The sequence below is a fragment of the Salmo salar genome, chromosome 15, assembly GCF_965601325.2.
Source record: "Salmo salar chromosome 15, fSalSal1, whole genome shotgun sequence".
NCBI lineage: Eukaryota > Metazoa > Chordata > Actinopteri > Salmoniformes > Salmonidae > Salmo > Salmo salar.
In genome coordinates this window covers 11,487,829-11,509,484 of record NC_138305.1, presented here as the reverse complement: position 1 = coordinate 11,509,484, position 21,656 = coordinate 11,487,829, and the positions used below count along the sequence as shown (strand labels likewise).

The 21,656-nt window shown below is 41.6% G+C and overlaps 2 protein-coding genes across 6 annotated transcripts in view; one reads left to right on the top strand and one right to left on the bottom strand.

Annotated features, from left to right (window-relative positions):
- The window catches only part of LOC106570964 (elongation factor 2), a 21,590-nt gene extending 20,328 nt beyond the window's left edge, over positions 1-1,262 (top strand). The window contains exon 15 of the mRNA XM_045695445.2: positions 837-1,262. Coding sequence (XP_045551401.1) covers positions 837-1,030 — 194 coding nt within the window. The 3' untranslated portion in view covers positions 1,031-1,262. The remainder of the gene's footprint in view (positions 1-836) is intronic.
- On the bottom strand, positions 513-21,656 carry pias2 (protein inhibitor of activated STAT, 2). 5 transcript variants are annotated; one of them, XM_014143575.3, is made up of 14 exons: positions 21,511-21,656; positions 18,717-18,806; positions 17,511-18,081; positions 15,030-15,117; positions 14,881-14,931; positions 14,659-14,749; positions 14,370-14,504; positions 13,691-13,796; positions 13,325-13,398; positions 13,002-13,162; positions 7,461-7,594; positions 7,176-7,356; positions 5,539-5,678; positions 513-4,134 (listed from the first exon to the last, which is right to left on the bottom strand). In XM_014143575.3, the coding sequence occupies exons 3-14, from the start codon at positions 18,076-18,078 to the stop codon at positions 3,896-3,898; spliced, it is 1,968 nt and encodes a 655-aa protein (XP_013999050.3). In that variant the 5' UTR covers positions 18,079-18,081; positions 18,717-18,806; positions 21,511-21,656; the 3' UTR covers positions 513-3,895. The 5 variants fall into 5 exon arrangements, with proteins under 5 accessions (XP_013999050.3, XP_045551402.2, XP_013999052.3 ...); XM_045695446.2 differs by having other exon boundaries at positions 18,717-18,917; positions 21,511-21,583; XM_014143577.3 differs by having other exon boundaries at positions 17,526-18,081; positions 18,717-18,917; positions 21,511-21,583.

Sequence of the window (21,656 nt, the reverse complement as noted above, 5' to 3'; positions counted from 1 at the left end):
AAGATAGTCCAATCAATGAATCATTTGGTGAGTTCGTCACGCTTTCCAAACGAAACATTTCAACACTGAATGTAAACAGACCATTTTAAAAGGATAGTCCAATCAATGAATCATTTGGTACGTTCATCACATCTTCCAACAACCCATTTCACCATACCGCTGAATGGAAAGAAAACATTTAAAAAAGAACCCATTCAAATGTAGCTTTTCTAAAACTTTTTCTATTCTATAACTAAAAAGACTAATTTAGTAGGGCCAGGACAATAACACAATACTTGTTAGTAGTGTGACGACCCTGGGTTTATCAGCGTGGATATCGAGTCTGCCATTCGAACGTGCTTTTGCGGCACAGTCGATAGCGCGCCGGACTCCGGGCTAGAAGGTCGAGGGTTCGAGACCTGCTCCCTGCCTGTTTCATTACAGTATCGTGGCAAGGAAACAAAAAAACACAAAGCGGATTTAACTTCTTTATGAAAACAGCACCAACGTTGGAAACAATCATTACGCTGTCATCCAGTCACATGTATTTATTTTCCAAGCTATCACAAAATATTTTACATACAGCAGGTTATTTTTTTTATTATTTTTTTTTTTAAGGACCAAAGAGTTTTCCATGGAAAAAAATATCACTCTACTGGTATCGTCACAGCCTTTTCATAAAGGATTAGCTCTTTAAGAAGTAATGATCACACTTGAATGTAAAACATTGTATTCAGTCAGGATAGGTGCGTAACAGGAAATAGGGAGTCAACCAACTAGTTACAGATAAGCATGACAAAACAACACAGACCTCTGGTTGTTCATGAATATGTATTTTTATTTCCCGATGTCGTTAGGTTTCACAGCGGACCTGAGGTCCAACACAGGTGGCCAGGCCTTCCCCCAGTGTGTGTTCGACCACTGGCAGATCCTGCCCGGGGACCCCTTCGACGAGACCAGTCGGCCATGGCAAGTAGTGGCAGACACCCGCAAACGCAAAGGCCTCAAAGAAGGCATCCCTGCCCTGGACAACTTCCTGGATAAACTGTGATCAACTGTGATTGGACTGCTGCTTCCTAGTGCAATTTAATGATCATAGCACCCTAATGTGGAAATGTAAAAAAATAAAATCATAACCAAACCACAATAATAACAACAATGCACTGTATTATAACTAAAAAAAGGTATGAGGGGGGAAAGTTGACTAATACAGGTATTAAAAAAGATGCCGCTTTATTGTTTTAAGTCTGAGATTCTGACAGCAAATAAAAAATGAGCACCTTGTTGTTTGTCTGTTTGCATCACGATGGCATAGCGAAATAAGAGCATATTTTACCCACAGCGAAACAAGAGGAGCATCCTTTACCCATAGCGAAACAAGAGGAGCATCCTATACCCATAGCGAAACAAGAGGAGCATCCTATACCCATAGCAAAACAAGAGGAGCATCCTATACCCATAGCGAAACAAGAGGAGCATCCTTTACCCATAGCGAAACAAGAGGAGCATCCTTTACCCATAGCGAAACAAGAGGAGCATCCTTTACCCATAGAGAAACAAGAGGAGCATCCTTTACCCATAGAGAAACAAGAGGAGCATCCTATACCCATAGAGAAACAAGAGGAGCATCCTTTACCCATAGCGAAACAAGGGGAGCATCCTTTACCCATAGAGAAACAAGAGGAGCATCCTTTACCCATAGCGAAACGAGGAGCATCCTTTACCCATAGAGAAACAAGAGGAGCATCCTTTACCCATAGAGAAACAAGAGCATCTTTTACCCATAGAGAAACAAGAGCATCTTTTACCCATAGAGAAACAAGAGCATCTTTTACCCATAGAGAAACAAGAGCATCTTTTACCCATAGAGAAACAAGAGCATCTTTTACCCATAGAGAAACAAGAGCATCTTTTACCCATAGAGAAACAAGAGCATCTTTTACCCATAGAGAAACAAGAGCATCTTTTACCCATAGAGAAACAAGAGCATCTTTTACCCATAGAGAAACAAGAGCATCTTTTACCCATAGAGAAACAAGAGGAGCATCCTTTAACTACAATAAAATATTAAATATCTATTCCCTTAAATTTAAGTTTGGAAAATACTTTGGGTTCCATTTTAAAACATTAACCTAACTTAATCTAATGAAATCCTAACGTTTTAGTGGGTAGGTCCCCTTTCCCTAAACAACTCATACAAGGTTGTGGGCCAACATAATCATTCTACACTTTAAAAACAGCAGCACTAATTGCCTTAGCTAATTTATCTATAGAGTTTTGTACATTAAATAAAATACACTATTTCAGGCCCTGATTGCTTTTTGCAACGTTCAACAAAGGCTCAATTGACAACTTCGCATTACATTTGGTTCTGTGAACATGTAGCTATGTAATGGTGTTAAAATATCCTACTTAACCTTCAAAACCAACAAACTTAAAATGTTCAAAAGTTGGGACTCGTGGGACGGAAACCATTTGAGGACATTAACTCGTATACAATTTTACACACAGAACAAAAGGCGGCCAAGACGGCGAAAAGAATTAGACGGTACATACACAACAAGGTCAAACTCAAATACAAAACAGATTTCCAAAATGCTGAGAAATATGGCATTTTGTAAACACTCAACGCTCTAGTTTGTATCATTTTTTATCATTTGTACAAAAAAACAAAATGGTACCTCCAATTCATGGATCTCCCCCCCCCCTCCCCCCAAATATCTAATTTCTAATGGAGCCATGTTTTAGATACACTCTCAACCGTGTACTGAGTCAGTCGATCTGTAAGATTCTGTATTATTGCTGTGACTGAAGGGGAACCCCCCCCCCCGCATTGTTCCACTTCCTGCGGAATGCTTCCATGTCTACTCATCCAATAAAAATAAAAAACTTCCACATCATGTGAAGAACAGACTGGGTAAAATCCCCTTCTCTTCCACAGGTCAGAATGTGTGTGGGGGGTGGGGGGGCCAACTCAGTCAAAATAGGCTTTTGACTATTTTTTGGGGGAGGGGGGAATCCGTCCTCTCTCCTCTGTGATCCGGAAACCGATGAGTGGTCAAGGAGATGTAAATTTGTTTGTAGGTGAACGGAAGAGTTTCCTCCTCTCCTTGATAGCCACCTTACCTCGAGGAAGGTCATGTGTATACTACCGGAGTCCTTCATGGAACAGTTCTGAAACCCCCGTCGTCGGAGAAAAAGCATGAACACGTTTAAAATCTATCGTTTAAAAATGTCTTCCACAACTTTCTTCATTCGTTTTTAAATCACCACATTTTGGGATCCAAACTGTAAACGTCATTTCATACAAGCACATTTTCAGGCTTGTGTCTAATAGGAGGCTTAGTCCAATGAGCTCTCAGGGACCAGAAGATCAGTCCAATGAGCTCTCAGGGACCAGAAGATCAGTCCAATGAGCTCTCAGGGAACCAGAAGATCAGTCCAATGAGCTCTCAGGGAACCAGAAGATCAGTCCAATGAGCTCTCAGGGAACCAGAAGATCAGTCCAATGAGCTTTTCAGGGACCAGAAGATCAGTCCAATGAGCTCTCAGGGAACCAGAAGATCAGTCCAATGAGCTTTTCAGGGACCAGAAGATCAGTCCAATGACCTCTCAGGGAACCAGAAGATCAGTCCAATGAGCTCTCAGGGAACCAGAAGATCAGTCCAATGAGCTCTCAGGGAACCAGAAGATCAGTCCAATGAGCTCTCAGGGAACCAGAAGATCAGTCCAATGAGCTCTCAGGGAACCAGAAGATCAGTCCAATGAGCTCTCAGGGAACCAGAAGATCAGTCCAATGAGCTCTCAGGGAACCAGAAGATCAGTCCAATGAGCTCTCAGGGAACCAGAAGATCAGTCCAATGAGCTCTCAGGGAACCAGAAGATCAGTCCAATGAGCTCTCAGGGAACCAGAAGATCAGTCCAATGAGATGATGTCTGAGATGATGTTGGACCCTCCTCCTCCAGTGATAACCCCAGTCTCATGGGAGGATGAAGAGGTGGTGGTGTGATGGGAGCTGGGCTCGTATTGGCTAGAAGAGGACACCAGGCCGGCGCTGGTGGTGGCGCCCTGCAGGCTGCTGGTCAGGTTATCCAGGAACATGGGAGCTCTGTAATGCTGCGGGTCACCTTGGATCAGCGAGAACAGATCCAGACCTAGGTGAGATGGATGGGGGAAAGATAGTTTCACGCTGCTCCTCTGAACTCACAGCTATGTCACAGACATGGTTATTACCAGACATTTAGACAAAACATCTCATTGTTTGATTGGCAGGACAAGCAGATCAAAGTTAAAACTAGGGATGCAAAGTTCTGCAAAAACAGATGGTGGACAGGATGACTTACTCTACATGTCTGTAGGGATGGTGGACAGGATGACTTACTCTACATGTCTATAGGGATGGTAGACAGGATGCCTTACTCTACATGTCTGTAGGGATGGTAGACAGGATGATGTACTCTACATGTCTGTAGGGATGGTAGACAGGATGCCTTACTCTACATGTCTGTAGGGATGGTAGACAGGATGCCTTACTCTACATGTCTATAGGGATGGTAGACAGGATGCCTTACTCTACATGTCTGTAGGGATGGTAGACAGGATGACTTACTCTACATGTCTGTAGGGATGGTGGACAGGATGACTTACTCTACATGTCTGTAGGGATGGTGGACAGGATGACTTACTCTACATGTCTGTAGGGATGGTAGACAGGATGACTTACTCTACATGTCTGTAGGGATGGTAGACAGGATGACTTACTCTACATGTCTGTAGGGATGGTAGACAGGATGACTTACTCTACATGTCTGTAGGGATGGTAGACAGGATGACTTACTCTGCATGTCTATAGGGATGGTGGACAGGATGACTTACTCTACATGTCTGTAGGGATGGTAGACAGGATGACTTACTCTACATGTCTATAGGGATGGTAGACAGGATGCCTTACTCTACATGTCTGTAGGGATGGTAGACAGGATGACTTACTCTACATGTCTGTAGGGATGGTAGACAGGATGACTTACTCTACATGTCTGTAGGGATGGTAGACAGGATGACTTACTCTACATGTCTGTAGGGATGGTAGACAGGATGACTTACTCTACATGTCTGTAGGGATGGTAGACAGGATGCCTTACTCTACATGTCTGTAGGGATGGTAGACAGGATGCCTTACTCTACATGTCTGTAGGGATGGTGGACAGGATGACTTACTCTACATGTCTGTAGGGATGGTGACAGGATGACTTACTCTACATGTCTGTAGGGATGGTGGACAGGATGACTTACTCTACATGTCTGTAGGGATGGTAGACAGGATGACTTACTCTACATGTCTATAGGGATGGTAGACAGGATGACTTACTCTACATGTCTGTAGGGATGGTAGACAGGATGACTTACTCTACATGTCTGTAGGGATGGTGGACAGGATGACTTACTCTACATGTCTGTAGGGATGGTAGACAGGATGACTTACTCTACATGTCTGTAGGGATGGTAGACAGGATGACTTACTCTGCATGTCTGTAGGGATGGTAGACAGGATGACTTACTCTGCATGTCTGTAGGGATGGTGGACAGGGTGGAGTGGTGGAATGGGACTGTATAGTCTGCGAGTGAAGACAGCAGGTATGGCGTGTCCAGGGCCTGTACATTTGGGAGGCGCACCGTCGATGGCTGATACGTCAACACTCTGAGGGTTAGAAACACAGGGTAGATTCAGCGCAATACAACAAAGTAAACGTTGTCAACGGGGCCAACAACAAATAAGCACAGAGCAAGAGTTTAATATTTATAGGAGTTGACGACGCTGTCGCCACACAGCTGTCACATTGCAGCAAAGTTTGGCAGATGCCGCCTGCGGGTGTTCACAAGTTCAGCCTCTGACATGGGCTCTACGTCGTAATGTTATTTACACTGCTGCTTGTGGTCATATCGCTGAGTCTCAGTTTAAAAAACGAGTCAAGTGAAGATGACCCCTTGCCTTTATTTGACATACAGAAGAAACAGACTAGTTCCACCTCATAAAGCACAGGAAAGATGCTGAAATCGTTTTTATAGTTAGACACAGATAAGATTAGCTTTCCTGAAATATTATTTTGATGGAATATCATTTTGATCTCTTGAGAAATTAAGCTAATTGATTACACCCAAATTTGCTATTTTAATTTAAAAAGAGATTCAATTTGATCTTCAATAAATATAGTACCAAACATCATTGCGCGTCAAAAAAGATACAGTCAAAAAAAATACACCAGTCTGCAAACACCGGCCACGAAGGATGTTTACAATACCGCGTTGGTAATAAAGCACAATTTGTTCCATAGTTCATAGAAATCCTGGTTGAGAATGAAACGACTGAACAAATGAACAACGAAACAGCACAGCTAGTAAGTGAAAGAAAATCGGATTTGATGTATGTTTTACTGGTAATGGGGACATACGTAAATGCCAACAAAATATATTTTTGGTCAGTGTGGTGTGTGTGTGTAACCTTTATTTAACTAGGCAAGTCATTTAAGAACAAATTCTTATTTACAATGACGGCCCAGGCGACGCTGGGCCAATTGTGCGTCGCCCTATGGGATTCCCAATCACGGCCGGAGGTGATACAGCCTGGATTCGAACCAGGGACTGTAGTGACACCTCTTGCACTGAGATGCAGTGCCTTAGACCGCTGCGTCCATGTGTGTGTGTTAACTATTTAACTGTACTAGAATGCTTAAAAGGCCGCTCAAATTTGAAATATCGGTTATCGGTATCGGGGTTTTTTTACAAGGAAAATATCGGACATCGGTATCGGCCAAAAATGTAACATCGGTGCATCACTAGTGTATATTAAATGGATTTGTCTACTTTCTAAAGGTCCTGGCTTGTATGAGTGGAAGCCCGGAGATGCTAAAAGTGTTTGTTAATTAACGGTCAATTACCGGGAGACCGGCAGTTATTTGCATGACCGTTACCGGCTGACAGAATGTCATGACCACTACAGCCCTAGTAGCGACTAGTTAAGATCAGTTATTATTATTTTTATATTTTTTACTTTACTTTATTCAGTAAATATTTTCTTAACTCTATTTCTTGAACTGCATTGTTGTTTAAGGACTTGTAAGTCAGCATTTCACGATAAGGTCTACCTACGCCTGTTGTATTCGGCGCATGCGACAAATCAAATTTGATTTGATCTCACCCCTTGGTGTGCACCTCCTCTGTCTTGGACATGTAGAGGCATCTCTTCTTCAGTGGCGGATCAGGCTCCTCTTCCTCCTCCGACGATGATGACGAGCTCTCCAGGGTCAGGTCGATCACGTCTGCCTTCTTATTGGTTGAGCTGAGCTCGCTGTGGGAGGGGACCACGGCACATAGACGCGCTGGGGGGAGGAGAGATGAGTATCGAGTAACAGATTAGTCAGTAGGTATACCTATAGATACAGTATTTATAGCAGAGACGGTTGATGTCTATAGGAGGACTTACGTTCTATTTTTGGGATACAGGTTGAGGACACACTGAGGGCCTCTTTCTTTGGTCTCATGGGGCACCAGGTCCCGTCCTCCTGGAACTTGATCTCATCCACATCAGAGCAGTCGTTCAGAATCTCCATGAACAACCTGACAGACAGAGGGACAGACAGCTAATACACTAACAGTTATAATATCTATTTATTCTATTCTACCTCAGCTAAAACACTAACAGTTATAATATCTATTTATTATATTCTACCTCAGCTAATACACAAACAGTTATAATATCTATTTATTCTATTCTACCTCAGCTAATACACTAACAGTTATAATATCTATTAATACCATTCAGGTCTCTATTTTACCTCAGATAATACACTAACAGTTATAATATCTATTTATTCTATTCTACCTCAGCTAATACACTAACAGTTATAATATCTATTTATTATATTCTACCTCAGCTAATACACTAACAGTTATAATATCTATTAATACCACTCAGGTCTCTATTCTACCTCAGCTAATACACTAACAGTTATAATATCTATTTATTATATTCTACCTCAGCTAATACACTAACAGTTATAATATCTATTTATTATATTCTACCTCAGCTAATACACTAACAGTTATAATATCTATTAATACCATTCAGGTCTCTATTCTACCTCAGCTAATACACTAACAGTTATAATATCTATTAATACCATGCAGGTCTCTATTCTACCTCAGCTAATACACTAACAGTTATAATATCTATTTATTATATTCTACCTCAGCTAATACACTAACAGTTATAATATCTATTAATACCATTCAGGTCTCTATTCTACCTCAGCTAATACACTAACAGTTATAATATCTATTTATTATATTCTACCTCAGCTAATACACTAACAGTTATAATATCTATTAATACCATTCAGGTCTCTATTCTACCTCAGCTAATACACTAACAGTTATAATATCTATTTATTATATTCTACCTCAGCTAATACACTAACAGTTATAATATCTATTAATACCATTCAGGTCTCTATTCTACCTCAGCTAATACACTAACAGTTATAATATCTATTAATACCATTCAGGTCTCTATTCTACCTCAACTAATACACTAACAGTTATAATATCTATTTATTATATTCTACCTCAGCTAATACACTAACAGTTATAATATCCATTAATACCATTCAGGTCTCTATTCTACCTCAACTAATACACTAACAGTTATAATATCTATTTATTATATTCTACCTCAGCTAATACACTAACAGTTATAATATCCATTAATACCATTCAGGTCTCTATTCTACCTCAACTAATACACTAACAGTTATAATATCTATTTATTATATTCTACCTCAGCTAATACACTAACAGTTATAATATATATTTATTATATTCTACCTCAGCTAATACACTAACAGTTATAATATCTATTAATACCATTCAGGTCTCTATTCTACCTCAGCTAATACACTAACAGTTATAATATCTATTAATACCATTCAGGTCTCTATTCTACCTCAACTAATACACTAACAGTTATAATATGTATTTATTATATTCTACCTCAGCTAATACACTAACAGTTATAATATCCATTAATACCATTCAGGTCTCTATTCTACCTCAACTAATACACTAACAGTTATAATATCTATTTATTATATTCTACCTCAGCTAATACACTAACAGTTATAATATCTATTTATTATATTCTACCTCAGCTAATACACTAACAGTTATAATATCTATTAATACCATTCAGGTCTCTATTCTACCTCAGCTAATACACTAACAGTTATAATATCTATTAATACCATTCAGGTCTCTATTCTACCTCAACTAATACACTCCAACATAGTTACAGAATCATTGCCACTGCAATAACCGGACTTCTTCTTCTTCTTCTAATACTACTACGGTTCCTTATTTTACTACTACTACTAATAATAATAATAATAGAGGTACCAACCCATCGATGACGAGGCTCTCATAGGAAGCCTTATCACAGACAGGATATATCCTGGTGTTAATATCATCGTCATCATCAATACTATTGTCATTATCATCATTATTATGGTTATTATCGTCGTTGTCATCATCATTGTCATCTTCATCATTATTATTATACCTGGTTGTTGTCCCACACCTCTTCAACGAATGTGTGAAGTTGCTGGATATTGGCGGGAACTGGAACACGCTATTGTAAACGTCGATCCAGAGCATCCCAGACATGCTCAATGGGTGACATGTCTGGTGAGTATGCAGGCCATGGAAGAACAGAGACATTTTCAGCTTCCAGGAATTGTGTACAGATCCTTGCGACACGGGGCCGTGCTTTATCATGCTGAAACATGAGGTGATGGCGGCGGATGAATGGCAGGACAACGGGCCTCAGGATCTCATCACGGTATCTCTGTGCATTCAAATTACCATCTATAAAAAGCAGTTGTGTTGGTTGTCCGTAGCTTATGCCTGCTCATACCATAACCCCACCGCCACCATGGGGCACTCTGTTCACAACGTTGACATCAGCAAACCGCTCGCCCACATGACGCCATACACGTGGTCTGTGGTTGTGAGGCCGGTTGGACATGCTGCCTTCTTCCCAGTACAGTTGAAAACAGGATTAATCTGTGAAGTGCACACTTCTCCAGCGTGCCAGTGGCCATCGAAGGTGAGCATTCGCCCACTGAAGTCGGTTACAACGCCGAACTGCAGTCAGGTCAAGACCCTGGTGAGGACGACAAGCACGCAGATGAGCTTCCCTGAGACAGTTTGTGCAGAAATTCTTCAGTTGTGCGAAACCCACAGTTTCATCAGCTGTCTGGGTGGCTGGTCTCAGACGATCTCCCGCAGGTGAAGAAGCCAGATGTAGAGGTCCTGGGCTGGTGTGGTTACACGTGGTTTGCGGTTGTGAGGCTGGATGGACGTACTGCCAAATTCTCTAAAACAACGTTGGAGGCAGTTGATGGTAGAGAAATTAACATTAAATTCTCTGGCAACAGCTCTGGAGGACATTCCTGCAGTCAGCATGCCAATTGATGCTCCCTCAACTTGAGACATCTGCGACATACTGTTGTCTGACAAAACTACCCATTTTAGAGTGATCTTTTATTGTCCCCAGCACAAGGTGCACCTGTGTAATGATCGTGCTGTTTATTCAGCTTCTTGAGATGCCACACCTGTCAGGTGGATGGATGATCTTGGCAAAGAAGAAATGCTCACTAACAGGTATGTAAACAAATTTGTGCACAAAATTTGGAAGAAATAAGCTTTTTGTGCATTTTATTTCCGCTCATGACACATGGGACCAACACTTTACATTAGGGATGCACGATACATCGGTAAACATATCGGAATCGGACGATATTAGCTAAACATGCCAACATCGGCATTGGCCGATGTCTAGTTTAACGGTGATGTGCAAAACCGATGTCAAAACTGACGTGCGTACCTATATAACGTAGGTACATAACGTAATTACGCCACGTAAAATTTTACGCTACACGTGCAACACAGAGTTCCTAACCTCGCCCACAATGTCTGCTGTGTGGATCAAGTCCAGCAGTCATTTGAAAGGGTAAGAACATTTCAGCGAGACAACTCAAAAAGCGAAATCCATTAAAGCCAAGACAATCGAATTCATTGCCCTTGACAGTCAATCGTTCTCTGTCGTGGCTGATGTTGGCTTTCGCCGACTGGTCAAGCACCGGTACACACTAAGAAATGCGCTATTTTTCAGATGTTGCCCTACCGGAGTTACACAGTAATAGCGTCACTGCTATTAGCTTCACGACATACATACATACATACATACATACATACATACATACTATGGAACGCAGTTTGGGTCTTTGCGTGTCAAAAAAAGAAACAGTGTCAAAGCTGTACAAGAAAGTCTGCAAGCAAGCAAACACCGGCAACGAACGATGTGTTTTCAATACCGCGTTGGTAATAAAGCATCATTTTTTCTACCGCAACTTCTGGGGTAGCTAGCTAGCACCAATACAACCAGCCTGAAAACAATGACCAGTAGAAACTGCAGTCATTTTCATTATTCTTAGCAATGATTTAGGAATCATTGTGAATAAGTATTAGCTAGGTTGCCACTTGTTGTTCGCCTATTGAAATTGAACTTCAGTTCATGGAAATAAATAGCTAGCCTGCTACTTAACCCTGTTGCCCAAAGCTAACGTTATAAGCAGCCAGCTAGCTTCATCTGGCTAGTGAGGCTCGACAGGACAGGGTTATGTGTTGTGAAGCTTGCCACAATAAGGATTAGGCACAATGGTAGAATTTGCAGTTTGCCTTCAAAATAAAAGTATGTCACTGACAGTGAATACAAATTATAGAATTATGCCATACTTTTATTTTGAAGGCTAACCGCAAAGTTCACTGTTGTGGCTAATCCTTATTGTGGCTAGCTTCACATAGATGGGTCCTCCATTAATCAAATAAGAACTGTCTTATAAATTAGAGTTATTTTAGATGACACCTAGCTATATAGTTAGCTAGCTAACTATACCTACTAAAACAGATTATGTAATTTTGCTGTGTTTTTGGGGAAAAACATTGTTTGCATCCATGAGCTAGCTAGCTTTTTTTAATGACCAGCACTGTAGGCGCGTGAGACAACTTTGACAGCATCATACATAGCATACGTGTCGATGAATCGTTGTGACATGAAATACGAGTGATATTGTAATCAATGTGTAATAACTACGTCGAAAATGAAAGAACGTGTTAAATTATTTTGTGACGTGCAGTCATATTCAGGTCCCTTTTGGTCAACAAGCTTATTTGGCACATCAAATTGTGTTAAATAGTATATTCTTTGACATGCAAGGACCCAAACGGCGTTCCATAGAAATCCTGTTGAGAATGAAACGACTGAACAAATGAACAATGAAACAGCACAGCAAGTAAGTGAAAGAAATAGGTTTTGATTATGTTTTACTGGTAATGGGGACATACGTAAATGCCAACAAAATATATTTTTGGTCAGTGTGGCGTGTGTGTAACCTTTATTTAACTAGGCAAGTCAGTTAAGAACAAATTCTTATTTACAATGACGGCCCGGACGACGCTGGGCCAATTGTGCGTCGCCCTATGGGATTCCCAATCATGGCCGGATGTGATACAGCCTGGAATCGAACCAGGGACTGTAGTGACGCCTCTTGCACGGAGATGCAGTGCCTTAGACCGCTGCGTCCATGTGTGTGTGTTAACTATTTAACTGTACTAGAATGCAAAATGTTTAATATCGGATAACAGTATCAGCCAAAAATGGCATATCGGTGCATCACTACTTTACATGTTGTGTTTCTATTTTTGTTCAGTGTTTTATAGAGAGGTACCAACCCGTCGATGATCAGGCCCTCGTAGGGGGCCTTCTTGTCACAGACAGGACAGACCCAGGTATTATTATAGAGAGAGGTACCAACCCGTCGATGATCAGGCTCTCGTAGGGGGCCTTCTTGTCACAGACAGGACAGACCCAGGTATTATTATAATAATTATTATAGAGAGAGGTACCAACCCGTCGATGATCAGGCTCTCGTAGGGGGCCTTCTTGTCACAGACAGGACAGACCCATGTGGGTTTCTTCTCATTCATCTGCAGGTAGAGGGCTGCGTCGAAACACTGCAGGTGGGAACAGGTGACAGCTCGACAGGGCACAGTCAGACGCATTTTACCAAGCTACAGAGGAGAGAGAGAGAGAGAGAGAGAGATGAAAAAGACAGATGAATTTGCCAGTTTCACCACATATTTGTAACACAGATCTTTTTCTGTCTGTTAAAGTTGTACAAGACTGATTTGTATGAAAGGTAGGTTTTTTTCCCCCCAGCATGTTTTACTCACAGGGCACATGAGTGACACCCTCAGGCTGGTTGTGGCAATCTCACTATCAGGGTCTGCTGTCAGCTTCTCTTTTACTGCAAGAGGACAAGGGGAACATTTGATGGACATTACTGATTGAACACAAACATCTGTTGTGTGTGAGTGTGATTCAGTGGGAATCAATTGCAATGAGCCTGTCCTCTAATTTATGTTCATGTGTGAGTGAGTGAGTGAGTGAGTGAGTGAGTGAGTGAGTGAGTGAATTTGTGTATATATATGAGTGTGACCACACAAGTGTGAGAGTGTGTGTGTGTGTAATTTGTAAGTCTGCTAAATGACGTAAATGTGTGTGTGTGTGTGTGTATGTGTGTGTGTGTGCGTGCTTACTCAGCGCTCTGGAGTGGTCTGGGTTTCTAATGCCCTTCATCCTGAGCCTCTGCAGCAGTAGAGGTGAGGTGAGCTGTCTCACCAGGTACACCGACATGGAGTACGTCTGGAACGACAGTCAGAGAAATAGAATGATCTCTCCGCTTCAACGACACACGGAGAACGTCAGGAACGACACACGGAGAACGTCCGGAACGACACACGGAGAACGTCCGGAACGACACACGGAGAACGTCCGGAACGCCACACGGAGAACGTCCGGAACGCCACACGGAGAACGTCCGGAACGCCACACGGAGAACGTCCGGAACGCCACACGGAGAACGTCCGGAACGACACACGGAGAACGTCAGGAACGACACACGGAGAACGTCAGGAACGACACAGGGAGAACGTCAGGAACGACACTGGGAGAACGTCAGGAACGACACAGGGAGAACGTCAGGAACGACACACGGAGAACGTCAGGAACGACACACGGAGAACGTCAGGAACGACACACGGAGAACGTCAGGAACGACACACGGAGAACGTCAGGTTGAAAAACATCAGCTTGAAAGGCCTAATGAAGTCTATGATGCAAAAAGGCATCTTAACAGTTGCCACTACTATAAATTAAGTTCACAATAAAATAGTGAAAAATACCTTGATCCTCAATGTTAATTAATGCTTACAATACCTTTCCGATTTCGGCTGCCCATGTTACAGAGATCTGATTGGGTACGGCAGAGGACAATCTGACCAATGAGGTGATATTTAGAGGTCTTCCCGGTCTCTTCTGTTCCACTCCATTTTTAGGGGGCGGGGCATAACCCTGAAAAAAACAAACAAACATGCTGTAATATATGTGTGTTATCAACTTTAGTATGAGCTGATCTAGGATCTGTTATGCCTTTTAGATCATAATGAATAAGACAACGTAAACAGCTGGGACCTGATCCTAGACCAGTTGAGAAACCAGTACGTACCGGCAAGGGGAACAGCTTCCCATTAACTTTAATGCAGAGACTGTTGGGGTAGTTGTCTTCTTGGGGACAACTTGTTTCTGACAGACAGAACCTTTCAAGAAAAATCAGAAAAACTACATTTGAAAAGCAATAAAACAAAATGTTTGAATTAAATCTCCTCTGGGGCTCCAGAATAGGTCTGAATAGGTCCTGGAATTATAACTGCATTCTATCTATCCTCACCTCAGTTGTATCTGAACCATGTAGTCTCTCCTGCCACCTGGTAGGAAATCCCTTTAAGAAAGAACAAAAACACATGTCATTATAAAACACAACTATTGTGGAACGCATCAGGAGTTGGTAAGGTGCTGCGAGAGCAGAGCAGCCCGTACCTTGAAATGCACACCTCCCTGACTTGTTGAGGCGTCAAGGCGAAGATGAAGTATTTCTCTTGGTGGTATCTCTGAACAGTGCTTGCTCCTAATAGAATAAGGACATCAGATTAGGACATGATGCAACAAACAAAACAAAAAAAAACATTCAGACACTTCAATGCAGTCTGTGGTCAGTAATGTCAACATTACCTACCAGAGAGATAGGTAATGTTGACATTTCGGCCTATCTCTCTGGTAGGTAATGTTGACATTTCGGCCTACCAGAGAGATAGGCAGCATGTCAACATTACCTACCAGAGAGATAGGCAGCATGTCAACATTACCTACCAGAGAGATAGGCAGTAAAGTCAACATTACCAGAGATAGGCAGTAATGTCAACATTACCTACCAGAGAGATAGGCCGTAATGTCAACATTACCAAAGAGATAGGCAGTATGTCAACATTACCAGAGATAGGCAGCATGTCAACATTACCAGAGATAGGCAGTAATGTCAACATTACCTACCAGAGAGATAGGCCGTAATGTCAACATTACCAGAGATAGGCAGCATGTCAACATTACCAGAGATAGGCAGTAATGTCAACATTACCTACCAGAGAGATAGGCCGTAATGTCAACATTACCAGAGATAGGCAGTAATGTCAACATTACCTACCAGAGAGATAGGCAGCATGTCAACATTACCAGAGAGATGGGCAGAAATATCAACATTACCAGAGAGATAAGCAGTAATGTCAACATTACCTACCAGAGAGATAGGCCGTAATGTCAACATTACCAAAGAGATAGGCAGCATGTCAACATTACCAGAGATAGGCAGCATGTCAACATTACCAGAGAGATGGGCAGCATGTCAACATTACCAGAGAGATGGGCAGAAATATCAACATTACCAGAGAGATAGGCAGTAATGTCAACATTACTTACCAGAGAGATAGGCACTAATGTCAACATTACCTACCAGAGATAGGCAGTATTGTCAACATTACCTACCAGAGAGATAGGCCGTAATGTCAACATTACCTACCAGAGAGATAGGCCTTAATGTCAACATTACCTACCAGAGAGATAGGCCGTAATGTCAACATTACCTACCAGAGAGATAGGCCGTAATGTCAACATTACCTACCAGAGAGGATAGGCCTTAATGTCAACATTACCTACCAGAGAGATAGGCCGTAATGTCAACATTACCTACCAGAGAGATAGGCCGTAATGTCAACATTACCTACCAGAGGGATAGGCAGTAATGTCAACATTACCTACCAGAGAGAAAGGCTGTAATGTCAACATTACCTACCAGAGAGATAGGCAGTAATGTCAACATTACCAGAGAGATGGGCAGAAATATCAACATTACCAGAGAGATAGGCAGTAATGTCAACATTACCTACCAGAGAGATAGGCCGTAATGTCAACATTACCTACCAGAGAGATAGGCCGTAATGTCAACATTACCTACCAGAGGGATAGGCAGTAATGTCAACATTACCTACCAGAGAGAAAGGCTGTAATGTCAACATTACCTACCAGAGAGATAGGCAGTAATGTCAACATTACCAGAGATAGGCAGTAATATCAACATTACCAGAGAGATAGGCAGTAATGTCAACATTACCAGAGAGATAGGCAGTAATGTCAACATTACCAGAGAGATAGGCAGTAATGTCAACATTACCAGAGAGATAGGCAGTAATGTCAACATTACCTACCAGAGAGATAGGCAGTAATGTCAACATTATCGGAGAGATAGGCAGAGCTACTATATCAGCCATAATTTTCGATCTATGAGAACTTGAGAAATGTCTAACATTAGAACCAACAGACTGGTTTAAGGCTCTAAAGTGGAAAGGACAACAAGAAAAATGGACATCAGATTATGACCAGAATTAACAAACAAACATTCAGGCACTTAATCACAAGACTCCTTCATCAGTAATGTCATGTCTGACCAGAAATATGATGGAACGTCCACCTAGATTACGAGAGAGAGATAGGCAGAGCTTGTATTATATAGCTTAAGCTTGCCCTATACACCCATCCAAACCATTCAGAAATTGTCTAAAGTTACGCTGGCCGACAGGCTGTTGTATTATTAATATATATTTTTTTAATTTAACCTTTATTTAACTAGGCATGTCAGTTAACAACAAATTCTTATTTACAATGACGGGTCTACCCCCGGGCCACACCCGGACGACACCGGGTGAATTGTGCACCGCCCTATGTGACTCCCAATCACAACCGGATGTGATACAACCTGGATTCGTACCAGGGACTGTAGTGACGCCTCTTGTACTGAGACGCAGATGCCTTAGACCCGCTGCGCCATTCGGGTTTCAGGAGAACAAGAATTGTGACAAGCAAGAACAAATCATTCACACGCCTAATCAATCAGAGTTGATCAGTAATCATTCATTTCATCAATGTAAAAGCCCAGTAAAATATGGTAGAGGTCCAACTAGATAGATTTACCAGAGAGACACTGACCCAGGCTGGAGGGTTTGACCAGGATGTCTAACACGTCGTAGAACGGCAGAGACTTCATTTGGACGTCTGGATGGACCGGAGGGATGAGAGGGGCGGGCTGCTGGAGGTTCATCCTCAGCTCCTTATTGGTCTCCTCGTGGAGCAGCAGCGAATCACCAGAGAGGACCAGAAGAGAATCACCAGAGAGCAGCAGCGAATCACCAGAGAGGAGCAGCGAATCGGACGCCAGGTCAGAGTCCCGGGAGACACCGGCGCCGTCAGGGGACAGGTCACTGACGTCAGAGGTTACCACGGTAACACCGCCGCCGCCGCCTTCCGCTGCCGTGGAGAACGCAGACTTAATTGCAGCCAAGTCGGTAAGACAAGTGTCTATCGTCCTGGGATAGCGGCGTCGATAAAGTTCCTTGATTTTGATCTGGACGGCTGGACTGCAGGAGGCGTTCTTCAGGAGGTGCAAGACCCTCAGAAGGAGCTCATGCTTGGGACCACTCTTGTTTCGCCCAGCGAAGCCCAGTAACACTTGTAGCTCTGACACTCTGAAACTTGATACCATGCTCTGGAAAGACAAGGGGAGACATGAGGACACAGACAGGCTACCATGTCATTGTCAATGTAATGCAGCAATTAAGACATTGATAAAAACATGATTAGGAATGATTAGGCTAATCATTTTTGCCACTTGAGGAAAATTCAAGTTTTTATGCCATGTTTTCTTTAGTTCAGTTGATTAGCCTCATTTTGAAGTTGTAAAAAGTGTAAAAGTATGTAACTAGGATTCAGCTGTCAGAGAGAATATATAGACTGTACATTCTGATATCCTAACAAAACAATGACTCGTGTTATCCTTACATGGCACAGCCAGGTTAGCAATATTGGCTTTAAAAGCAAAAACACCAAACATGTCAATGGCGAGGTTAAACTACCCAGAATAGAGCTATTCCAACACAATTATTATTACACATTTGATACCCCCCCCACATAACAACCCCCCCCCCCCCCCCCCCCCCCCATAAGAGGACCCCCGCCCCTTCACATAACAACCCCCTTCACATAACAACCCCCAGAACAGGACACCAGAACAGGACCCCCCCTTCACATAACAACTAACAGGTCCCCCCCCCCCTTCACATAACAACCCCCCCAGAACAGGACCCCCCCCCCCAAGAGGAAAGTAATTAAAGCCCAACTGACCCTTCATTATACGGTCCATGCTTGATCGCTCCTACGTGTGTATTTCCTTGTTTCTTACAAATCCTTTTATTATATGTGACCGTTAAGCATCTAAAATGTTGAATGAGAATAAACGCCAGAACCATTAGATCAAACATGTGAAGAGCATGGCATTGGCAAGTCTGACAAACGATGGATGAAGAGCAGTGAAGACGAGCTTGACTTTAGAAAGGAAAAAAAAAACAAACACAACATTAGCTAGTTATATGGTTAGGTAGGCAAAGGAAAACGGTGGGACTGCAGAACCATGCTCATGGTTAAGAATTTATTAAGCTATACAATAACGCTGTACACAAATAGGTATTGTTATTGGGGCATTCATTTGACAATTCAAATAGCTACAGAAAACATATCAAAATATCCATAATTCCTGCAAATGATGTACTATGAGCATGGTTCCATATGTGAACATAATATCGTCCCATATTCTCTTCCAGTTTTCATACTTCAGCAGCTTTTAAAAACACAGCCTTCCATGACTCTGAAAACTATATATTCTGAATCAGTGGGAAGAGGGAGAAGAAGAAAAGAAAATTGTGTGTGTATTTTTTTCCTCCAGAATATATAATTTATGGTGATGGTACACTTTTGTTTAATAAGGGCTGTTAAAGATTTGAAAACCGAAAGAAGAAAACAAATAAACATTTGAACAAGAAAGCAGTGGTTTGTTTTCCATCCTGCCCCGATCCAGAATAGATCATTTTCATAGTCATGGCACGCTTTGTTTAAACCGGTTAAAATGTCATCAAAATTGTAATCTACACAATCGCCAAAAGTAATTGTTTATCATGAGGACCATAAACAATAACTAGTAACGCTGCATACTCCAAAAAAGGTTAAAATATCATCTTTCTGGTAAAAAATAAATAAAAATAGCTATAAATTGCTGAGGTATAGTTACTTCTGAGGACACAAGCTCAAGTACACAGTATAAATATTATAAAAAAATATGAACATTTTAAACAATTGATATGATGTATTTCCTATTCAATTAAACTGTATGAATAAGGCTTGAATATGCTTTCTAATTATAGTTTAATGAAATGATAAAACAACTAACTATAAGGACGTCACCTTCCTTATAACTGTAAAATACATATTTGTACGTGTAGTTTTAGAGAACATTTGCATATTTTGAAAAAGGTCTCTCTTGATCAAAACGTCTGCCCCCCCCCCCCCCCCATCACTTTGAAGAGTCTCACAGAGCTTGGCTTCCTGAGCTCGTTAGGAACTCGCCTTTCCTCTCATATTAATTGTGTCCGTCTATGATGAACAGAAAGTGTTTTTGTTTTTTTATTATTATTATTTTTTAAATCTATTCGTTACTTTAGATTAATGGCTATAAATTGATCTCTGAATGTGCTACAGTGCTGAACCCACTCTCTCCTGTTAGATACGATGTAAGAATTGCACGCATGTGTTTTGTCAGTGGCTGTGACCTAGGGTGTGACCTAGGGTTCAGCCAGGAGTTGACGGACATTCGGAAGAGCGAATGAAATGGTAGGAGGGCGGTCCCAGCTTCAAGTGGTGTCAGGTTTCACAGCCTACGTCACACACACACACATATATATATATATATATATATATACATATACTACTGTGTCCATGGGAACCAGAGCTATCGCTCAATACAAGCCATTTCAAACAACGGTGTCCACAGATCGATTTATAAACATAAACGTTAGTCGGACCCTCGTAGGTCCCGTAAAAACAGGGGACTTTACATCTAAGAATATTAATTAAGAGATATTGAAGATTGAAAGTTGGGGGGGGGAGAAATTATTTCAATAACAAAAAAAGCAGTTTACTTTTCTCCATCCTCCCGATTCAGAATATATAACTTTTTTTTAATATCAGATGTTAAATCGATGAGAAACTTTGCAAAATGTCGGCCCAGTTTCACCTAGTTCCATCTTCTCCCACTACCCAGACTGGACTTCCTGTCGCCTCCATATTTTGGTGGTGAGAAGACGTTCTATATAGACAGATGTTTCAGTTTTATAACCTCTGTAACTTGTCTGGGTTACCCCTTATGTTTGTGGTTTAATACCTATTGACGATAGAAAGCCGAATATCCAATAAAAATAAAAAACATTTGCCTCGGTCTCAGCTCAAGTAGATGGCAGATGGCTAACTATCATTTGACTGATCAATAAAGTCGCTATCATTTGACTGATCTCTTACATTAGAGTTAGTTGCAGTACTGTTTATAGCGGTCAGGTCTAAACAACCTTATCTAGAAAGTAATTCCTGAAAAGTACTCTTATTTTATTAATAACAGTTATGATCAGTCCAGCTAACTAGCAACCATGACAACAACAATAGTGTCTACCAACCAACCTTGATAGCTAGTTATGTTAGCATAGCCTATTTGAATGTAAATAGACTAGCTACCCACTGTAGTCAACTAACAGTATTTACCTTCAATAGGTAACATGCATTTTATTAGATAAAGTACATTAACGTGAAGCTATATTACAAAACTATTTCGCGGCGATTTCGTATTGCTAAGCCAATGGCTACATCTGGCTAATTGTTGTTAGCTAGCTAGCGGCATGCTAATGTCGAGAGCAGCACCAGTTGTTAAACTAGGTAAAACAGACATGCACCATTCCACAGTTAGCTAAGTAATTTTGCCTATATGAAGCGGATGTCTAATTCAATGCCTTATCCGACAACGTAAATTGCTTAACTAAAAAGATTAGCCATAGTACAGCTTTCTACCTAGCAGTGGCTATGTTTTTTTTTAGCCTACCCGTAGCTCCTCAAATTCCGCCATTTTCTTATCAGGATCATTGACCTCCCCGTCACGTGACGGGTGTCTGGCTGCGGAATGTGTCTTGAGGGCGTTGATTGTTGCGAGAAACGCCCACAGGAAGGCCCCTTCATTAATTTCAAGCT